General features: G+C 41.3%; 1 protein-coding gene across 9 annotated transcripts in view; it reads left to right on the forward strand.

Moving 5' to 3' along the window:
- Positions 1-21,827, forward strand: part of RABGAP1 (RAB GTPase activating protein 1) — a 158,251-nt gene that overhangs the window by 125,585 nt on the left and 10,839 nt on the right. For 7 of the 9 annotated variants that reach the window (XM_082403258.1, XM_082403257.1, XM_082403260.1 and 4 more), the window contains 6 exons: positions 2,284-2,409; positions 3,015-3,158; positions 4,974-5,015; positions 5,276-5,404; positions 16,553-16,645; positions 17,069-17,179. In XM_082403258.1, the coding sequence (XP_082259384.1) occupies positions 2,284-2,409; positions 3,015-3,158; positions 4,974-5,015; positions 5,276-5,404; positions 16,553-16,645; positions 17,069-17,179 (645 nt within the window). Of the gene's footprint in view, positions 1-2,283; positions 2,410-3,014; positions 3,159-4,973; positions 5,016-5,275; positions 5,405-8,785; positions 9,008-9,529; positions 9,633-16,552; positions 16,646-17,068; positions 17,180-21,827 lie in introns of those variants that run through there. The other 2 variants (XR_014247769.1, XM_082403264.1) reach the window with 2 other exon arrangements.

A 21,827-nucleotide genomic window follows, 5' to 3' on the forward strand; every position in this document is an offset into this window, starting at 1 on the left:
GTAAAACATCCCAGATTCTTGATTTGGCTGATCATTTTCCCATGATTCAAGTTAAAATGCTTGGCAAAAATACCACACAGGTGATGTTAGCAGAGAGTTTTTGAGCACCTGTTTTGGTCTGAACTGTGCTAGTGATCAGGAGTGAATAAGATAGTGTGGCCCCAGTCCTTGTGGAGGCAGAGCTAGTGATCAGGAGTGAATAAGATAGTGTGGCCCCAGTCCTTGTGGATGCAGAGCTAGTGAAGTTGACTAGCTGTAGGCAAAAAAAGTCACACAAGTATATCATTGTTACTTTCAGTGGCTCTATGAAGGTATAGTGAAAAATTTGATGCAAGATTATAACAAGGGAGCCTCATTTAGATTACACGCTTCTCTTGGAAGCTAACCTTTAAGGTGAACCCTGAAAAATGAGAAGGGATATCCATTCTCTTTTGTACTTTACTGTATCATTTAACCTTTTTTAACATTGTTATGAAAATAATAAAACTGTTCTGAAAACAAGAGAGTGGAGAGTAGAGCAGTCCTGGCAAAGAGAATAGTACAGTGTATAGAAGCCCTGAAATGGGGAAAACTTGGCATCTGGAAGGAACTGAAAGAAGGGCAGTGTGACAGGAGCATCACAAGCCATGGGGAATAGGAGGAGGGAGCTAGAGAGGTCAACAAGACTAGCTTGAAGGAGTGCTGTGGAGACCAGGCCATGCAGTCTAGATTTTGTTTTTCTAAGAACAGGAAGCTTTTGAAGAGGTTTAAGCCATTTCGTGTAGGTTGTAATACAAGTAAAACAAAACCACTTTGCATCTTCTTACTGTGAGCCTAGCTTGTTGGTATTGGTAGGCATGCAAAAATGTGATAAAGCTATGACATTGATAAAGAAGTCAAGTTTTTTTTCCCCCAGCTTTGTTTACATCATAATTGACGAAAATTGTGTGTGTGTGTATATATAACGTGTATAATGTGATGATTTGATATACTATACATTGTGAAATGATTCTCACAAGCTAATTAACACATCCTCAAGAAGTCAAGTTTTAAGTTTTTGTTTTGTTGTTTTAATCAGACTTTATATCTCAGAGTCTCACAAGTCTATGTGGTTCGTCTTTGTTCTCAACTTTCGTGTAAGGACATTTATCGTCATTTAAGTGTCACAACCCTTTTAAAATGAGTTTCCCTATGAAATCCCCAATATCTTGGTTTGAACTCTATGCTGCTTGCCATTGTGTTAAAATAAGTGCTTGTTTCAGAGTAAGGGCAAGTGTGCTACCTAACATCAGAAATGCCACTCTGGGCAGACCAAGTCTCTCCCTCAGTGAGTGGAAGAGTGAAGTTGCCTTCCATGGTAAAGACCTCAAAGGTCTGGTCCTTTGCCCCAAATGCCCTTACCTTTCCAACAATAATTTTCTATCCTTTTCTCATTTATTACTTAGTCGGATTTGCTCTTTAGCTCTGCTTTATTCCCAGTTATTTCTTTACTCAGCCCACCTCCATCATCTTGTTCGACAGACGCCCACCCACCTTCTTGACATTTGGAAGGCTTGCTACAGTCACGTCATGCCTTAAATAATATTTCCAGTGCTCTTTTTCTATTTTGAAAACTAGACATTTTGCCCGGTTCTCAGGGAGATATTTTTCCATAAAGCTGTGGAAGATGTATAAGTGAGTAACATCTGTAAATAGAAGTGAAGTAAAGGAGTTTTTGTACTATTTTAAATATTACTGCAGGTGTTACTGTAATACTTTAAACATTTCTTCAAACCTTAGAATACATAAAGTTCTTCTGTAACTAACCATGTTTTTAGCAACGGTGAGGAAGAAAAACATTTTTACTAGGATGAAATAACAGTTAAGGAGGTAAAATGATTTAACAAAGGTCTTATGATTTGGGAAAGATGAAACATATACTCGAGTATAGACCTGTTCCTACTCGGTTCAAGTCCTGCCCTCCCTACAGAGCCTGTTCCTGGCTCCCTCAGGAAGACCCAGGCTTTCTTGTTCTTGTGTTCCCACTGGTCTTTCTAACTAAGGCATTTTACAGCTATTGTATACTGGTTGTATGAGAGGCTCCTCAAGAACAGGAACAGTGTCTGACACAGAGTAGGCATTGTTAAATATTTCTTGGTTGAATGAATGAATGTTATAAAACACAGCTGAGATCTGAGTTACTGCCTACCACTAAATTTCCTAGTATTCAGATAGGAGAGTTGAAGGATGAATTTAATATACTGGGGAAACTTCTGTATATGTTTTTGATCCCCCACCCCTTCCCTCTTTGCCTGTCTGTTACAGATGCCTGAGGAACAGGCATTCAGTGTTCTGGTCAAGATCATGTTTGACTATGGTCTCAGGGAACTTTTCAAGCAAAACTTTGAAGATTTGCATTGCAAATTTTACCAGTTGGAGCGCCTCATGCAGGTAAATAGAGAATCCAGCTTGCATTTACCAATAGGAATGCAGGACTGGGAAGAACGGGATTGAGGAAATGGTGCCAAGGAGCAGTGGCGATTTCCTTAGCCATCCAGGGTTAAGGACAGGTTTTATGTTTTTCATTTCTCTCTATGTAACGATGATGCCAAGATTAATAAGGTGTTAACCCGATGGGTGTGAGCCGGGTTTTCAATCTCATAAACACCCAAAAGATCAGATGACTGTAGGAGCCTTTAACATAGCAAACTCAGTCAAGAAATATTCACCAAGGCTCTGAAGCTGACTGGTTAGGAATCTTATAACAAAAGTGAAACAAACTTTCCCAAACATTTCATAACTTGGAAAGAAAAACTGTCCTTCCAAATATTTGTCACCATTTGGGATTCCTCTTTAGAGCTACTTTGTGGACTGGAAACGAGAGCTGAGTGCCAGTTTAATACCAGATGATAAGTGTTCTTCTCAGCACTTTGGCAGTTTTTAGAAAAACACAAATATGTGACTTTTGGGGCCTATTTCTAGCAGATTTATGAACCTCCTGAGTGAGAGTTAAACAGCTGCATATGTGCCCAAGACTAATTAGTTTGCTATTTCAGGAATACATTCCTGACTTGTACAACCACTTCCTGGATATAAGCCTTGAAGCACACATGTATGCCTCCCAGTGGTTTCTTACGCTCTTCACTGCAAAATTCCCTCTCTACATGGTCTTCCATATCATCGACCTGCTTTTATGTGAGGTACGTATCAGAGACCACAGCACTTTGGCTTTTGTTTGTAGTGTCCTTCCTGTGTCAGCTCTGTTAAAACAATTTGTTCTTAGTTATTTTATTTCATTGCTGGAAAATCCAGGTTTAAGTTACTCTTCCTTGGGCTGATGCTAATAATCATGTTTTGTCAAAGGTGCTCTCTGCTAAAAAAAAAACACATTTGTTGTATTAGTTAGGTTTGGCTGCATTGAAGAAATCCAAAATAACAGTGACTAAATAAAGTAGAGGTTTATTTTTCTTTCCCATGTAAAGGAAATCAGAAGGTTGGCAGTAACCTGCCTTCCTCAGAGTGCAACTCTGTTCCGTATGGCTGATTAGAGCTCCAGCCACTGTCTCTATATTTAAGCTAGGAGGTTTAGGGATTTGGGAAGGTTGCATCTCCTCTTTTAAAAGACATTTCCCGGAATTTCCACCTGCATTTCTTCTTAACCTCTTATTGGCCAGAAGTTAGGTACATGACCATACCTAGCTTCTAAGGGGAGTTTTTTTTTTAATTAAAGCTGACTAGGAACTTGCTAAAACTTGGGGGTCTATTACTGAAAGAAAATAGATATTATAGTAAATAACAGTCTTTGCCTCAGCTTAGTTTTGGGTTTTAGGGTGTGTGTGTGCCTAAGAAGAAAAAACTAATTTCAAAAATAATATATGTTTGTTATAGAAACTATAGAAAGTGTATAAGCAAAAAGATTTTAAAATACTTCTAATCGCAGTCTAGAGGGAAACTACTTTTAACATTTTGGTGTATATTCTTTCCGCCTTTTCATATATATGTATATGTAATTTCTATATGGAACAGTTTTTTCATATGGAATATTATGTAATAATGTATATTATGGTTTTATATATATAGAAAAATACATAAAAATACTATTATGCTATATATGCTATCTGGTAACCTCTTTTTATCTCATATACTTGACTATCTATAGACAGACACCTCCACATGTATACCATCCTTATTTTTGTTTAATTATCCCATATTCAAAACATACAAAAATCCATTAAGAAATTTGTATCTTCTAAGAAACAGCATTTCAGATATACCATTTATTCTTACTTAATGCCAAGTATCCCATTCTTTGGATATATCATAATTTATGTAACCAATTCCTAATCTCAAACCTTTGTCTAGTTTTTCACTATTATAAACAACCATTAGTTAAGTAGTTACTGTGGGCCTGGTGGCATGCTAAGTAACCTACATAAACTTCTCAACTAATTAGTTCAGAAAACCATTGGGAGACTATTTGTTATGGAACTTGAGGCCCAGAAACTTTAAAAGTTTAACACTGTCAACAGATTTTAGGGCCTCCCCTGAGCTGTCCTTTGCCCCACTACTCCTAGAATGATTAGATAAAAAAGGCAGATTAGAGGGAACCCTGAGCAGATTCAGTTCTGGGACATAGGGCTCATGGACAGAGTGATTGTTGTACTTGGAGTGAGCAGTATAGAATACAGGAAGAGCCACCAGGAGTTATTTCCTGAGAGATCACAATTTTATGACTCTAATGTTTTAGTTCAGAAGCATAGAATACTTTGAAAAGCATTCTTGAATTGCGAGAATAGCTCTAGAAAAGCTCTTCTCTCAAAAAAATGGGAGACTGGGTCTACCTTAAGTGGTTTTTCAGTGGTTGCCCTGTAATTTTTTTTTCCCAAGATATTTTCAAGATATTCCATTTCTTAAGTTTTTACAATTTATCTAAAAATGGTGGGGTATTCTGAAGACAAACAGCTTTTAATAATCCATATATAAACACTGAAAATGTTTTCTGTGTTTTCTTTTAGGGAATAAGTGTTATTTTTAATGTCGCCCTTGGATTATTAAAGGTACAGTACACATTTATTTGTAAGCTGGGTTATCTGGTATTCCTTGTTCAGCACTTGCAATATCTTGGTCTTAATCTCATTCTGAACAGCCGCTATGCTCTAGCATTGTCCCTGACAGTGGATACGTGCAAGTAGCTCTGCAGAGGCTACAGAGTATCTTCTGGGGATTATAAAGGTGCTGGGATTATAAAATCCTTCTTGGGCACCTTCACAGCAGAAAACTTTTTCTGTACATTGTTGTATTTTCTTCTTTCTTCAAGACTTCCAAAGATGACTTGCTATTGACAGACTTTGAAGGTGCGCTGAAGTTCTTCAGGGTTCAGCTTCCTAAGAGATATCGCTCAGAAGAAAATGCAAAAAAACTGATGGAATTAGCTTGCAACATGAAGGTAAAATCATTTTTGCATTAATTTAGATTCCTTTGTTAATGTCTCACTCTTCCTGATCAAATTGTCAACATTTATAGTACATTAATAATAATGTTTTCTTTTGTATTGTATAATTTTCTAAATATTTTCATATATATTACAGCCTATGAATTAAATCTCAGGTTTCATGATTTCTACTGTGCTGTCCTTTAACTTTCAGTACTTGTTGTTATGGTCAGAAATTCCCTAAAATGAAAGTAATAATACATGAAGGAAACTTATTCACTATTTATCACTTCCAGTGGAGCATTTATGATTTGTATCATTTTTTTAAGGTTAAAAAAAAAAGAAGAATCTCCTTGTGTTCATGTTATAAAAGTTTTGTTTTTAAAGAAGAAAAAGTAATTGAGGGAGTTTAGTTTGGAATTTGAGAGGTGGAGGCAAATGGGAGACAGAATAAATAGCTGTATTGAGATGCTTATAGGGTGCATAAAAGACTGACTGTCATATTTACTCAGTGTGTCCCCAGAGGGTAGAACTGTGATCAGTGTGCCAGGGGCAGATGTAGTAGGAGAGAAGCTTCACCATCTACTGAATTAGAGTACGGACTGGGAATCAGAGAGGTCTGAATTCAAAGTTATTTCACCTATTTAAGGCACAATTTCCTCATCTGTAAAGTAATATTGGATTTCTGGTTCTGGTTATATGTCAGACTGAGCTAACTCAGGCTACCCTTCTTTAAACATTTGGAGATGCTAAATAAAGTATAATCCGAGAAATGTTTAAATACCTGGATGAACTTGAAAGAAAAAAGAGAAATACCCAGGTGCCTTAAACAAAGTGGCTCAATGTATTGTGTGTGATAATAAAAGAGCGTTCCAAGGGAATATAGAACCATAGGTAGGTATTAGGATTTTACTACTCACGAAGACAAGACATGATTTGGGGCCTTCTGGAGGCCCCAAAGTGAAACTGAAATCTCTGCATAAAGTTAGGACTTTGGAATGGCCACCCTGTTTGTAAAAGCAGGAATACAAAAACTACATATTAGCCTGAGAAATAATAGGAATCATGATATAAAGTGAATGGGGGATTTGGCGGGGGGGAAAGGAAATAGAACTTCTAGAAATTAAAATAATCATTAAAGTTATCATTCAGTGTAAAATGTTACATCCTTCACAAATATTATGGATAACATTTCATGATATTTTACCATGTGCTAGGTACTGTGATTAAGTGTTTTTACGTGTGAGGATTAACTACAGTATATGTACAGTGCTTACCTTAGTGCCTGATAATTAGTAAGGGTTTCAGAAATAATGGCTACTACTATGATTATTTCCTCCCTGGTTTTTCAAGCAGAAACAAACTCTTTTCAGTAACATTTACACCAGTGATGGGTTTGCGCACAGCACACAGCCAAGTGAGCTCTGAGCTTCTTGGAGTTGCTCTTTCTATCCCAACCTGGTTTAGCATACAGGAGGATGCTGACTCTTACTTATGATTTCTTCCCCTCCAAAACCTGCTTCTTCCTCAGTGTCCCCATCTCCAGTTTGTGGGACCTCATTGCTCAGGCCTGAAAACTTGACACCATCCTCTTCTATTCTTTCTTTCACACTTAACATCTTCATATTCCACATCCAAGCCCTATCATCAGTATATATCCTGAATCTGATCACTTCTCACCCCTTTCATCACCAGTGCCCAAGTCTAACCATCTCATCACTTCTCTTCTGGAATATTGCAGTTGATTCCTTGGTCCTTCTGTTTCCACAGTGGTTTCCTCCCAGACTCTTTTTGATCTCATCTCTCCCTTGCTTAAAACTCTAATGGCTTCTTACCTCAGAATAAAACTCAGGTTCTTGCCTTGGCCTGCAAGGCCTGGCACCATCTCACCTCTGACAGTGTGATTTCAGCTACTGCTACTTTTCCCCCTTACACTTTCCACTTCAGACACCCTGACTTCCTTGCTGTTCTCAAACATGCCAAGCATGTTCCCTCCTCAGGCCTTTGTACTGGCTGGTCTCTGTGCCTGTAATGTTGTTCTCCTTGATGTCCACATGGCTTCACCCTCACCTCATTCAGTCTTAGGCTCAATGGTCATGTCACCAGAGAGGACTTCTCTAATTACAGTGTCTAAGTAGCAGCTCCCCCCAACTCTTTACACCCTATCTCCTTATCCTTTCATATTTTCTTCATGTCACTTATTGCTACTTAACATTATTTTATATGTTTGATTATTATCTGCGTGCCCCCTGTCCCCATGCTGGAATTAAGCCTGTGACAGAGGGGACTTTATCTCTTTTGTTTATTGCTGAATTCCCAGCACAAGAACAGGATCTGACATGTAAATATTGGTTGAATGAGTGAATAAATGAATATTCTGTTGAGTTTCTTCCAAGTGTTTTACAAAGAAGAGTTAACATGGATTTGGGCAAGGCTTAAAAATAGCTTCTAGCTGAAGGTTTACCTTTTGGGTTTTCATTAGCTTGAAACACTTTAATAATAAATGGATTCTTTATTTCCAAAGTCCAGATGGGAGGTGTCCAATGTCTTTTTCCTTGCCTGTGCTTCCAAAGAATTAAGGTAGACAAGGCCGCACAGCACACGTTAATATTTGCTTAGATACATAATTCCTTTTGGTCTTGGAGAGCCCTGCATGGCTAGGGTACACTTTGGATGATTTCCCCTACTTGCACATGGTTTCAGGTGAGAAAAATAGTAATTTTTCTTGAAATTGACTCATCATGGAAAGCCTACAGATTCACCAGGACATGAGAGAGTGAGCTTTTTCTGCTAAAAGGTGGGATATGGTGTGTACAGTTTAGTTAGTGATGATTCGTTTCACTCTGGCAGCCATACTTAATACCAAAAAATATTAAAGGAGATATAGGCAATAGTTGAGCCAATTACTGGCAAAGGACTTCAGTCACAGTGATATTTTGTCAGCTCAAAAATAAGAGAAATCATTGGCAAGCTCAGTTATGAGCCCTGCATTACGTAGACTGCATGCTGGAGGCGGGCCTCAGTCAGCACAGAGAGTGCATAGGATCCTCTGGTTGTTTGGAGGCCCTCTAGCCATGGAAAAGGGGATTCCTGCTAGGTGAATGCGTTGGAAACTAGCTTTTGAATTTCTTGGTGTAGAATTTAGAAAGGAACATTGGCCTTGTAACTCATTCAATCCCATTCTATTATCTTTTAATTAAAAAAAAAAGTTGTGACTCAGTTTTCTCAGTTGTACTTCCTAATTAAGGTGGGAATAGGGAATGCTTTACCTCACATGCCAGTCCAGGAAACAGTTACCTATTCTTGTTGTTGTCTTTTGTTGTGTTTTAGCAGTTACGGTGTTGTAATTTCCAGTATTTGTACAGATTTTATAAGAATCTCATTTGTTCCTCACAGTACCCTGTGAGGTGCAAAGGGCAAATCAAGTGTGGAAACTGAGGCTTATAGAAGCCAAGTGACTTACCCGGCTGATACTGACTGGGCAGTGACAAAAGCCCTGTTGGAACTCAGGCCTTCTGACTGCGTGCTCCCAAGGCTTTCCACCCCGTTGCATGGCCTCTTATTTCAGAAGGCGGCAGGAACCAAGTTTGGTGCGGCAGTATCTGCAATGGCCACAAGGTGGGTCTGTTGCCCAGAAAGGTCCACTGTCCTCTCGGTGCCTATGTCTTCCTTTTCTCCATCAGTCTCTCCCAGTATCTGTCTTTACTTGCCTCTCCTTTTTTTTCCTCTCTCTCTTTTCTGCCCTTTTACTTCTCCCCTTCTTCTCCTTAATTTATTATGGGACTGAATTTTTTTTTTTATTTCTTACAGAGTTTTAGACCCCTGCTCTTAATCTAAAATTTAACAACATACATCAAAACTCATTTAGCCGTCTGTTGAATTTCTCTCCCTCCATGGGTCAGTGACCTGAGATGGAAAAGTTGTTTCCACTTGTGATATAAGATCTAAAAGGAATTTCACTTTAAATAGATTGTTCAGGAGATCGGGAATGGTCCTAGGAGCTCCACAGCCCTTTCATACTCATAACTGTGCCATGCGTCATCTTTAAGTGGGGGGAAATGGGAAAAAAATAATTAGGTCTTTTAAGTTTTTGACTCAAGAAATATGTGAGAGCAACTGTTTCTTTGTGTGTCTATACAGGAATTTTGAGAACAAGTCTGATACGTGAGGCTGGTTTAGAAGAAGCAGGAACTATGCTAAAAGAGATGGCTCAGTGGGTTTCTTAGATCACATCTGAAGACTTGACCCTTTGGCTGTAGAATCCTGCCTGATGTGAAATGGAATTTCTGAACCATGGCTTCATTGGAATTTGTTATGTCAAACATAAAGTGAATGTGCTAGGCTTCAAACTACCTGTAAGAAAAGATATTATTACAAAAACCAAAGAGTAATATCTGTCAATTAATGTAATCCTAACCATTTGCTATTTGGAGAAACAGAAAACTCTTTGGCATTTGGGGATATTTGCCCTCAGGGCATGTTTTTATTCATGAGCTTAAAAGCAGCACTAGTTTGAACTTCATTCTCCACTCAAATCATTTGTATAGTTAGTGTGGGTTTGGGTTTTAACTTCTGTGTTTGTAGTGACTTCATCAGTCTTTTTTCTTGATATGTTCACGGAAGCTTGTATAGTGTCTACACATAGTGAATTAATCCTTAGAGTGACCATATGAGGTCATTTTATGGATGTGTGTACTGAAGGTTAGAGAATTGAAGAAAACTCCCAAAGGGCACAAAGTTAGTAAGGGATGGAGTTGAGATTAGATCCCAGGAATTTCAGACTCTAAAGTCAATGCTTATCATCGTTGTGCTTTACTGTACCTGAGGGATTGAATGAATGGGACAAGAGCTACTTCTATTGGTCCACTTTTGGTGATATTTGTCATATAATGATGGGTAACTCAGTCTCTATGTCATTGTTGAAACTTACCTTTTGTACACTGTAGCTGAGTTCCATTTTCCTTATAACTAGACCCGGCTAGTTTTACAAGATGTCTTTACTTGTTCCTACCTTTTAGAATTGGATTTCATGAGGAAGCTTCTGAGTGGGTACTCTCTTTCTCTGCATTGAACCCTAAAGTTTGCTGGTTGTTGCAAGGGTAGCAGTGGTCACTACCTTCTTGTTTTATTTTAATAAGTTCCTCTCCCTTGGTCCTTATCTGCATTTGAGTCCTCTGCTAATAATTTGCTTCTTGCATTTTAGAAAAATACTCTGACGGTATAAGGAGGATGCCTAATTCTATTTAGTAATCTTTGAGGGAGTGTGAGCCTGAACTGTTTGAATAAATTAAATAAAAAGGCTGAGAAATCAAATAGAATGTTGATTTGTTTCAAGTGGCTATAAGTGCAGGCCTTGGAGTCCCACAGACCTTGGCTCTCATGCTGGCTCTGCCTCTGCTTTGTGACCTAAGGTAGGTTAGCACAGCAGGGTTGTAGAGAGAGAAATAAGACGATGCCTTTAAAGTAGCAGCTGCTCTTCTGATGATATTATCATCATCCTTCACACACCAGTGCTCTTTTGGCCCACCCTGTTTTGATCTCCTCTGCCCAGGTATCTGCTTTCCTTAAGTCAGTTCAAGTCAACAAGCATTTGTAGATTGCCTTCTATGCCAAGAATATATACTGTGCTCAGTACTGGGCATGCTACAGAGATGGGTAAAAAACAAGAATCACCCCAGACTTGCATCCTTGTGCTGGCATTGCCACTGAACAGTCTGGGTCCTTTACTTTAGACAAGTCACTTTACCTATCTAGGTCTCAGTTCCCCAGTACAATGAGGGTGATAATCCCTGCTGTACCCATCTCAGAAAGTCGCTTTGATGATTAAAGAAAATAGTAGATGTAGAGGTAGCTTGTTATCTTGAAACTTTTATGTAAATCTCAAGTTCTTGTAATCACTAACTGAAAAAGAACCATGGACTGTGTCAGATTTCTTTATTTAGCAACGAGGACTTTGGGGTCAGGATCTCCTTAATGTACCAGACCTCTTCCTACCCACACACTCACCCACACAACATAACTCCAACCCTGCCACGCAGAGCTACTAACATTCAACCTCCCACCTGCACTGGACTTTCTGGGAGTCCAGCCCAGCAGGGATTCTGACTTTTGCAGGGACTTTATTTATTTATTTTTAATTAATTAATTTATTTATTTTTGGCTGCATTGGGTCTTCGTTGCTGCACGCGGGCTTTCTCTAGTTGCGGCGAGCGGGGCTACTCTTTGTTGCGGTGCGCAGGCTTCTCACTGTGGTGGCTTCTCTTGTTGCGGAGCACGGGCTCTAGGCGCGCGGGCTTCAGTAGTTGTGGCTTGCGGGCTCAGTAGTTGTGGCTTGTGGGCTCTAGAGCACAGGCTCAGTAGTTGTGGCACACGGGCTTAGTTGCTCCGTGGCATGTGGGATCTTCCCGGACCAGGGATTGAACCCGTGTCCCCTGCATTGACAGGCGGATTCTTTTTTTTTTTTTTTTTTAATTTATTTTTGGCTGTGTTGGGTCTTCGTTTCTGTGCGAGGGCTTTCTCTAGTTGCGGCAAGCGGGGGCCACTCTTCATCGCGGAGCTCGGGCCTCTCACTGTCGCGGCCTCTCCCATTGCGGGGCACAGGCTCCAGACGCGCAGGCTCAGTAGTTGTGGCCCACGGGCCCAGTTGCTCCGTGGCATGTGGGATCTTCCCAGACCAGGGCTCGAACCCGTGTCCCCTGCATCGGCAGGCAGACTCTCAACCACTGCGCCACCAGGGAAGCCCCTTGCAGGGACTTTAAACCAAACTTCAGAATCAGCTCCTAATATTTCCTATCAGCAGCCTGTTTCCTACTCTTCTGTGTTAAATGGACTTTATTTAAATGGCTCATTGTTTGCAGCACATGTTCAGAGAAGGAAAGCAGATAATAATAATGTTACAGCCACCCTTTATTAAAAAGACTTCACTGTGTGCCAGCCAGGTACTCTTCTTAGCTCTTTATGTGTTTTATGTCATGTGATCCTCGTAACAGTAGTCCTCATAAGGACTGTTGGGATTTTCACAGAGGAGGACCCTGTGGCTGAGATCAGGCAGCTTGCGCTCAGTCACACAGTAAGTCATCCACAGAGCCAGGACTCAAGCCTTGGTCTGTCCAAGCTCTTACTGGCCGACGGTACTACCTCACTCCCACCAAGGTCAGCAGCCACTCTCATTCTTTCTCCATCGGTGTGGGCCACAACATCCCTGCCTGTTCCAGGGCCTGATCGCCTGATCAGGGGCCAGCTTTCCCAGGGCAAGTAGCACATGTTTTGAGAGAGAACCTTATCCAATTCCTGTGACAGATTAACGACAAGTGAGTGACCAAAGGAAAGGTGTTTTAGACTAATTTTTACTTCTACCAAAATATCAAACTGGCATGTTCCAAGTCTCCACCTTCTCTCTAATTCAGGGTTTCTTAACCTGGGACTATGGATGGGCCTCAGGGAGCCCATGAGCCCTCTGAAATGGTGTGTAGAATGTTTTATTGCTGGGGGTGGGGTGGGGGTTAGCTTCTGTGCTTTTTTGCGGGAACCATGTCTCTCAGGGGACATTCAAAGTGGTACTGTCTCTAACAGTGTTAAGAACCTTGAACTAATTGCAATGAGGTATAAAATTGGTTTTATCTAAATTACAAACTCAGCCTTAACCCAGGAAATTATTAGAATTTTTTCCTCCTTGAAAGTATATTTAAACAGAACAGATTTCAAACTTAATCGTCTTTGAAGGCAAAAATACCTCTGTGTGTGAAGCTGTGATTTCCACAGCTTTCTGATAGGAGTCAGCCAACAGTGGGTGTGATTCAGAGATCTGGGGCTGATTCCATAGCTTCTCTTCTTCTTGAATTCAGTTAAAATTTTAGTGGTAGAAGTAAGAGACAGACAAAATGAACTGTGGGGACTATGTCTCTTCATTAAGTATTTTCATGCTTACTGTGTGCCAGGCATTAGGAATTTCACAGTGCATGAAGAGTTCCTGCCCTTGTGGAGTTTGCATATCCTGATCTGTGTACATCTTCATATCATTAATGCTTAGCAAAGAACACTGCACATAGTGGGGCTCAACTATTGGATAAATAAATGTCCCTGCTTGCATCCTTATTGAGTTAACAGGAAGGCCTTTGACTTTGATTTGTTCAACAGCTGACTGTTCCGATTATGTTCCAAGCATTGAGCTGGGCGCTAGAGGTATGGTGGTAAGCAAAACAGATGTGGCCTGTTTCCTAGTGGGAAGACAGATAATCAAGTAAGCACATAAATAAATAATTGTGAACTTGGACAGGTGCCATGGAGGATTTGGCTTGACGCTATGAGAATATATAATGAAAGACCAAGCCTGATAGGGGGAAGAGGGTGTCAGGGAAGGGTTCACTAAAGAAGTGATGTGGAGGGACTTCCCTGGTGGCGCAGTGGTTAAGAATCCGCCTGCCAATGCAGGAGACACAGATTTGATTCCTGGTCTGGGAAGATCCCACATGCCGCGGAGCAGCTAAGCCCGTGCGCCACAACTACTGAGCCTGCGCTTTAGAGCCCACGAGCCACAAGTACTGAAGCCCACGTGCCACAACTACTGAAGCCCGCGCAGTGAGAAGCCCGCGCACCGCAACGAAGAGCAGCCGCCGCTCACCGCAACTAGAGAAAGCCCGCCAGGAGCAAGCAACGAAGACCCAATGCAACCAAAAAAAAAAAAAACAGTGATGTGGAGCTCTGATCTGAAAGGTGAAGAGGAGTGATCCAGGCACAGGGTTGCACAGGCAGAGGGACCAGGCTTGCAGTGTACGTTCGCTTTGGTTGCCATTTCCATTTAGAAGACAGGTTGATGCAAAGGGGCGGGGGGGTGGCGGTGTGGGTTCCCTTCTCATTAATTTAGCAAGCGTTTCTGGGCGCTGTCTGTACATGCGCAGGGGACAACAGTGAGTGAGACGCAGTTCTGACCTGGAGAAGGCACTGGTAATGGGACAGGTGGGCTGAGAGGTGCTGGTCTTTCCTGGGTGCAGCCTCATAAGGACACTTGAATTGCTGCTTTTGCTGCTGATACCTCTCGTTCCTCATTCAGGCATCAGTCTTTTTCACAGGGTCTCTGCCTCAGAGGCAACCTGAACTAGTTGACTCTGGTATGCAGCCACATGCTCCGGAAGTCAGGGTCAGCTATGAACCCATTATAAGCAGTGTTATGTTTGTTTATTTTTTGTTTGTAATGGAGTTGGAGGGGGTGGGGTAAGGCATTTAAGGGAAAGAAGGAAGAAGAGAGAGACCGAGAAGTGAGGCTGAGAATTGGGAAGGCAAGTCTCAGCTGGGAAAGAAGTCAGAACTCTGGACCAGCAAGCTCTGCGTAGAGAAGTGAGCAGAGCTTTGTCTCAGAGAAGCCCAGAGTACGAGAATTATTTTTAAACAGCGTTCACTTTGTTAGCTTAATTATAAATGTAATTCATGCTCAATGTAGAAAATGTGGAAGCATAGGAAACACATAAAGAAATGCCCATATCCTATCACAGAACTGTAAGAACCAAATGAGATGACATGTGTGAAGGGCCTGGCATGTCTGGGGCACTTATTACACACTAACTGCTGTTACAGTGTGAGGGAGAATCAACCCTTTTGCTCTGAGAATGAGACATTTATAATAAAGGACGATGAAAGGTAGAAAAAATTATTTTGTAATTAGCCTTTTAAAATGTATGTTTATGAGAAGAATGTTAATTCTTCCTTACCCCAGCATGAGAATGAAAAGTTGAAGAATCCTGAAGATTTGTGAGAATGTTTGGTAGGATTTGGTGTCAGTTCTCTTTTTTATAAAGCACGAGGGGAGCATTGTATCCCTGCCCTCCCTTGTCATTTACACAGACTGACAGCAGAGAGTACTGGGAGGAAATGTTTGCTGCCCACAAGCCTCATTTAGTTTCTGTTCCTCTGCTATTGATCTGTTAGGATTGTTTATAAATTTACTGATCACACAGTTCTATTTAGGTGCTTTCTTTGTGAATCACTTACACGCACGATAAACATTCACCCCAGAATTGGCCTTAAGCTGCAGAGGATCTAGGTTTAGGGATGTCAGTTTCCAGCCTGTGGCCTCACCCCAGGTGTTCAGTGGGCATCTTTCTATAGACTGCAGCCAGGGCATAGTGCTGCGCGGCTCCTAGCTGCCTCCCCTCGGGCAGCGGCCAAACTCCAAGAGTAGACTCTGATTGAGGCAGGCCTGTAAACGGCCCGACGGGGCCAGGTGTCCGCAGAATCAGTCGGAGAGGAACACCTGGCAGCTCGAGTAAGACAGAAAGGGAAGAATGGAGCAGGGATTGGAGTTGCTGACATCAGCCTGCCGAAAACTTGGGCCTGTCCCATCCCCTTTCTACGGCTCAGTATTTTCTTCTGTAAACTAAGGAAGTTGGACTAGACTAGCTCTGTGATTCCTAGGAACTGGGGCCTAAAAGTCAGATTCGTGAGTCAGCAGTGTAGTAGTTTGTAGTGGTTGGTAAGAAAAAGCTTGAGAGAAAGAGGACAGTAGTTTAATGGGATGGAAGAGCAGCTAAATAGAACGCTCAGCAGAACTGTGTGTTTAAGGGCAGAGAGAATTGTGCCTGTTTAAAGGCAGCACAGAAGGTGCTAGTTGAAAGGAAAGTGGTAGATGGTAGGATAGTGAGGTGGCTACAGCTTGAACTTTGGATGACGTCTCGCAGCCTGGGCTCAAATCCTGAATCTGCCAGTCTCTAACTGAGTGACTTCGCTCAAGTTACGTAACTTCCTTATATCTCAGTTAACTTGCCTCTAAAATGAGGATACTAAATACCGTACCTTGTAGAGGTGTCATGAGGTCACAGAATGAAAGCACCTGCAGCAGTGCTGGTATGTGCTAAAGAAATGGCCCATGAGGAGGAGGAGGAGGAGGACGATGGACAGTCAGACCTAGTACTCAGGTAGGAGGGGTTGTCTGTTGGGTGTTCATTCTGACTACTGGTAAAAACTTTAGCAACCAGTTATCCCCAGCAGACCCATGGACATGATGGTAGTCATTGAGTAAGAATTTTAGGTCCTGGGCTCATGTGCAGGAAACACCACTTTCATAGTAACTTGAGATGTCCAGGTCAGCAGAGGTCTTGGTCTTCAGGGCAAGCCCTGAAGCACCCACCCATTTCTGATACTTTTTAATTTGTGCTGTGCTTTATCCTACAGATTAGTCAGAAGAAGTTGAAAAAATACGAAAAAGAATATCACACCATGAGGGAACAGCAGGCCCAACAAGAAGACCCCATCGAGCGATTTGAGGTTTGTTTACGGCCTGGGTGATGTGAAGTGCTTTCAGCCTTTCATTTTACATAATTGTGCCTGTCACTAGCTTTAGTGAGTTCTTTTTAAAATTTAGTTTCACTATTTCTAGGTTCCAGTTTCAGTTTGAGTTTGCAAATAAGAAAGCAAGATTTGTTTTGCTTCAGACTAGCAGCCTAGTTTGTTACAGTTCGGTGGGCTTTTGTCACAGTTAAGAAGAAGTAGCTGCTTGACAGTCACTTGAATTTAAGTATTTCTCTTTGGAGATAGAAAGTAAGCAGTTGTTGACTGGCAGCACATTAGGACCAGCCACATCTCCCGTGATTCCCATAGGACTCGGCAATTCGTTTTGAGGGTTAACCTGAGAAGGTGTCATTTCCATCTGATTTTTATGTCTGTAACTGGTTTCTCTTTACCCATCAGCGGGAGAATAGGCGTCTACAGGAAGCTAACATGAGGTTGGAACAGGAAAATGATGACTTAGCCCATGAGCTGGTGACCAGTAAGATTGCACTGCGAAAGGACCTGGATAACGTAAGTCTAACTTGTCTGAAGGGATGATTATATTGAAACACTTCTCCCTTAATCAAGTGAAATCCTGGAATTTTAGTGTTTGTTGTTCTAGTTAGTGTTTCCCTCTTATGATCCAACTTGCTCTTGTCAGTACTATTCCCTCCTTTCCTTCAGGGATCATCGATGATCTCATTAAGCCCTCCTTACCACATTCTTCTCTCATTATATACGCAAACCCTGAACGCCTTTCCAGACATTGATTGAGAGGCGTTTCTGGCTATTCTTATGTTATTACAATTGGCAGTAGCATTTAATCACTATAATTTCCTTAACTTACCCCTAAGACAAGAACAGATTTCGTCATCCTGCACATCATGCGCCTGTTGGATAAGCATTGCCAGTTGTAATAAAGCTCAGTGCCTCCGCAGCCTGCAATTTCATCAGGAATTTCTGTTGGCAGATACTCTGTTTTTCTTTGCTTCTCCTAATCTTAAAAAGTTTGAGATGATGGCATTCCTGGCAGGGCGTTTGTCCATTTTCTATACTACAGGCTTCCCATAGTGCACTCTCTCATTCATGGTTTAGGTCAGAGGTTGGCGAACGTTTTTTGTAAAGGGATAGATAGTAAATATTTTAGGCTTTGTGGGCCACATGGTCTCTGTTGCAACTATGTAACTCTGCCATTGGTACCTACACAATAAATAAACGAATGCACATGGCTGTGTTCCAGTAAAACTTTATTTACGAGAATAGGTGGCAGGCTGGCTTTGGCGCCTGGACAAAGTTTGGCAGCACCTGACTTACGTTTCCCTTCAGGCTCCTAAGATTACTTTTCTGCTTGTTGATTTTCCTGAGGCTCTAGAGATAGGCTTAGGCTATTGAGGGTTTACAGGGGACTTAACATAATATATTGAACCCCTTAGGATATGTGAACTTCACAAGGTCCTTGACATCCACCAAACATGTATGAAAATATTGTGTACTACTGTATTTCTCTGACAGTCTTTGCTTTCATTAGATTTTCCAAGTGAGTCACATGGCAGATGAAGAGAAAGAGAGATGGCAGTATCTACTGGTTCTTATTACTTCTCTTTAGAAATAGAATAATGGAGTAAAATTTTGAACAGATCTGGATTCTACCATCAGCTACTCTACTTTCAAGCAGAGTGAAGTGTGGGGAGGTGGAGTAATAGCTGTGTCCGAGAGTATAGTGAGAATTACATGATTTGGTGTGTATGAAAAGCACAGGAATTAGGTACAGGCAGTGTTGTTTCCCTCTGTTTGTCTGATTGTCAGCTATAAATAGCTGCAGGTAACTGGGAAGACTCCTTTTTCCAGTTTTTCCAGGGAGGGTGTTGCAAGGCCATTAGCCCTCAGTAACCAGAACCTGGAGATCCCGCTGCTTTTTGGTTTACCACAGTCTCCTTAGGTTGGAGTTTCCTCCCTGTGGTGCAGGTTCCCAGCATACCCTCTGATCTTCTTTGTAGAAACACTACGAGAATCATTCCCTCACTGTTCAGGCATTTCTGCCAAGTGAGCGAGGGAGGTGGGTGTACACTGAGCAGGGTAATTGCTGAAGCAAAAATCACAGTGTGCACCTGTGATGGCTCTTCTAGCAGCTGTAGGTCATGCAGAAAGGAAGTGAAAAAGAAAAGAAAATGGGTCCTGTACTAGAGCTTTGTATTCTACAATGAAATTATATTAAGAGGCAACTTAAGATAAAATTCCAGGCAGATTTTTAGTTTGAGCTGTTGCATTTGCCAGTCTGATGGGACCAGAAGTAACATTGATGCTCTACTAGTTTAGGGTGGAAAATACACTTCTTAGGTTCTTGAAGCCTGCCTCTAAAGAGGGTAAGCCTTTTTTTAAGTTGTCTTTGCCTGGCATAGTAGTCAAAGAGCTAGGTTACATTCCTGATATCAGAAGTGAGAAATAGTAAAAATAAGATGAATTCCCATTTACTCTACGATGCTGTATGTGACAGGCACAATGAGAAGCACTTTGTTAAACTCTAATATCTCTTATCCTTACCTCAGCCTTGTAACATGAGCCCCATTTATGGATAAGGATTTTTTAACAATAAAGAAACTTGAGACTCAGAGAGGAAGGCACCCAGGAAGAAGCAGAGCCAGGAATGTAACCCAGGTGCATCTAATTGAAATACCCAGGCTTTTTCTGTAATGCCACACTGTCTCCAAAATACATATGGAACAAGAAGCTATGGTTTGATGTCATAACTACATCAAAAATATACTGACACCTAACAGAACATTTCTTAAGCACTGACAGAGTTCTAGACACTGCTCCACATGCTTTGTACTTACTGTCAAATCCTCCAAACAACCCTTGTGTAAAGGATACAGTTACGATCCCCATTTCACTGATGAGGCCAAAAGAGGTTAAATGTCTTACACAGCCACACTGTTAGTGGCAGAGCCCTTAGACTGCAATCCAGCTGTCCTGCCACTCTGAACTTGGCTCAGAGGAGCAGGAACCCTGTTGCACTAGGGCTCAGGAATAGCAAACTGGGGTCCCATCGTCCAGCCATCGACAGTGCTGAGAAAACAGACCTTTTCACACTAAACGTTGAGTCCCTTTCCAAGTTAGTCCTCTCTCGTATCTTTTGAATCATCATGGAAAATCAGTTAGGTTCTGAAGTGAGGGCTGTGGGGTCCTCTCAGCGTGTTTTGGCTTCAGGGACTTAGATTTCTGAAAGAACTTCATCATGCCCTTTCACTCTTCCCTTTCTGCATCCCAGAGAAAAGCTCTCATATGTGGCTTATAGGATTTCCAGAACCCTCTTTGTATTTCCAACTGATTTTATTATCCCTTTTGTTATTCCTCACCTGTCATTTCTGTTACTTGTCACAAAGCAGCTATGGAGAGATCCCCGGTCAGCTACTGAGTCCCTAGGTGACTCCATCCAAGCTTTCTCCTCTATGAAATGGGAGTAATGCCTGGACCTGACATTAAGGCATTGGTGCTAAAGGCTGAGAGGGAACCTATGGAAGGCACCTGGCACAGGGCTGAGAGGACCCCACCTGAGTCCTCTCTGGCATGGTTGCTCTCTACACTGAGACAGTGTAATGTGAGAGTGATGGAAACAGACTCAGGAGCCCAACTGCTGGGATTTGAATTCTGGCTCCACTGCATTCTAGTTCTCTGAACTTGAGCAGGTTGCTAAACTTTCCCCACTGAATTACTTTGGTCTCTTTATCAAAAATCAATTGACCTGTATGTATGAGTCTCCTTGATTCTATATCTGCTCCATTGATCTATACGTCTATCGTTAACGCCAGTACCACACTGTCATAATTACTCAGGTCATGTGAGTCCTCCAATTTTGTTGTTCTTTTTAAAAAATAATTTGGCTATTGTAAGTAATTTGCATTTCTATATAAATACTAGAATCAGTTTGTCAACTTCTAGGAATAAAAGCCTTCTGGGATTTTGAGTGGGGTTGTATTGAATCTATAAATTAGCTTGGGGAGTGTTAACATCTGAGCAGTGATTGAACCTTCCAATCCATGAATATGTTACAATTTTCATTTATTTAAGTCTTTTTCAATTTCAGCATAGTTTTCTTAGTTTTCACTTTACAAGATATGCACATATTTTAATCTGTTATTAAGGGTAATTTTTTCTTTCTTTTTTTAAAATAAATTTATTTAATTTATTTATTTTTGGCTGTGTCGTTGGGTCTTCGTTGCTGCGTGTGGGCTTTCTTCTAGTTGCGGCGAGCGTGGGGTGTTCTTCACTGCGGTGCGCAGGCTTCTCATTGTTGCGGATCACGGGCTCTAGGTGCATGTGCTTCAGTAGTTGTGGCACGCGGGCCCAGTAGTTGTGGCTCGCAGGCTTTAGAGCGCAGGCTCAGTAGTTGTGGCGCACGGGCTTAGTTGCTCCGTGGCATGTGGGATCTTCCCAGACCAGGGATCGAACCCGTGTCCCTTGAATTGGCAGGTAGATTCTTAACCACTGCGCCACCAGGGAAGTCCCAAGGGTAATTTTTTCTTAATTGCATTTTCCAATTATTTATTGCTAGTCTCTAGAAATACAATTGATAACATGACCTTGTATCCTGTGACCTTGCTAAATCACTTACTATTCTTGTAGCTTTTTTGTTTATTTTTTAGGATTTTCCACATACACAATCATATCATCTCTGAATAAAGACAGTTTTACTTCTTTTCAAGTCATTCTGCCTTTTTTCCCTTGCCTTCCTACACTGACTGGGACCTTCGGAACAATATTGGATGGTGAGAGTGGACCTCATCACCTTGTTCCAGATGTTAGCTGTAGGTTTTCCATAGATCAGGTTGAGGAAGTTCTCCTTTCTTCCTATTTGCTGAGAGTTGTCATGAATGGGTGTTGAATTTGGTCAAATGCTCTTCCTGCATCTGTTGAGGTGATTATTTGCTATTTTTCCTAATTCTGTTAGTACAGTGAAGTGTAGACAAACTGATTTTTCAGTGTACACAAACTGATTTTTCAGTGTACACAAACATTGCATTCCTAGGAAACGTGGGGTTCCTTTTTTTTTTAAGATTTTTATTTGTATTAAAGATTTTTGTGTTGCTAAGGAATATTTGTCTGGAGTTTCTTTAATGTTTTTGTCTGGTTTTGGTATCGGGAATGCTAGGCTTCTAAAATGAACTGGGAATTTTTTAAG

Source organism: Balaenoptera borealis (genome assembly GCF_965194805.1).
Source record: "Balaenoptera borealis genome assembly, chromosome: 8".
NCBI classification, from domain to species: Eukaryota; Metazoa; Chordata; class Mammalia; order Artiodactyla; family Balaenopteridae; genus Balaenoptera; species Balaenoptera borealis.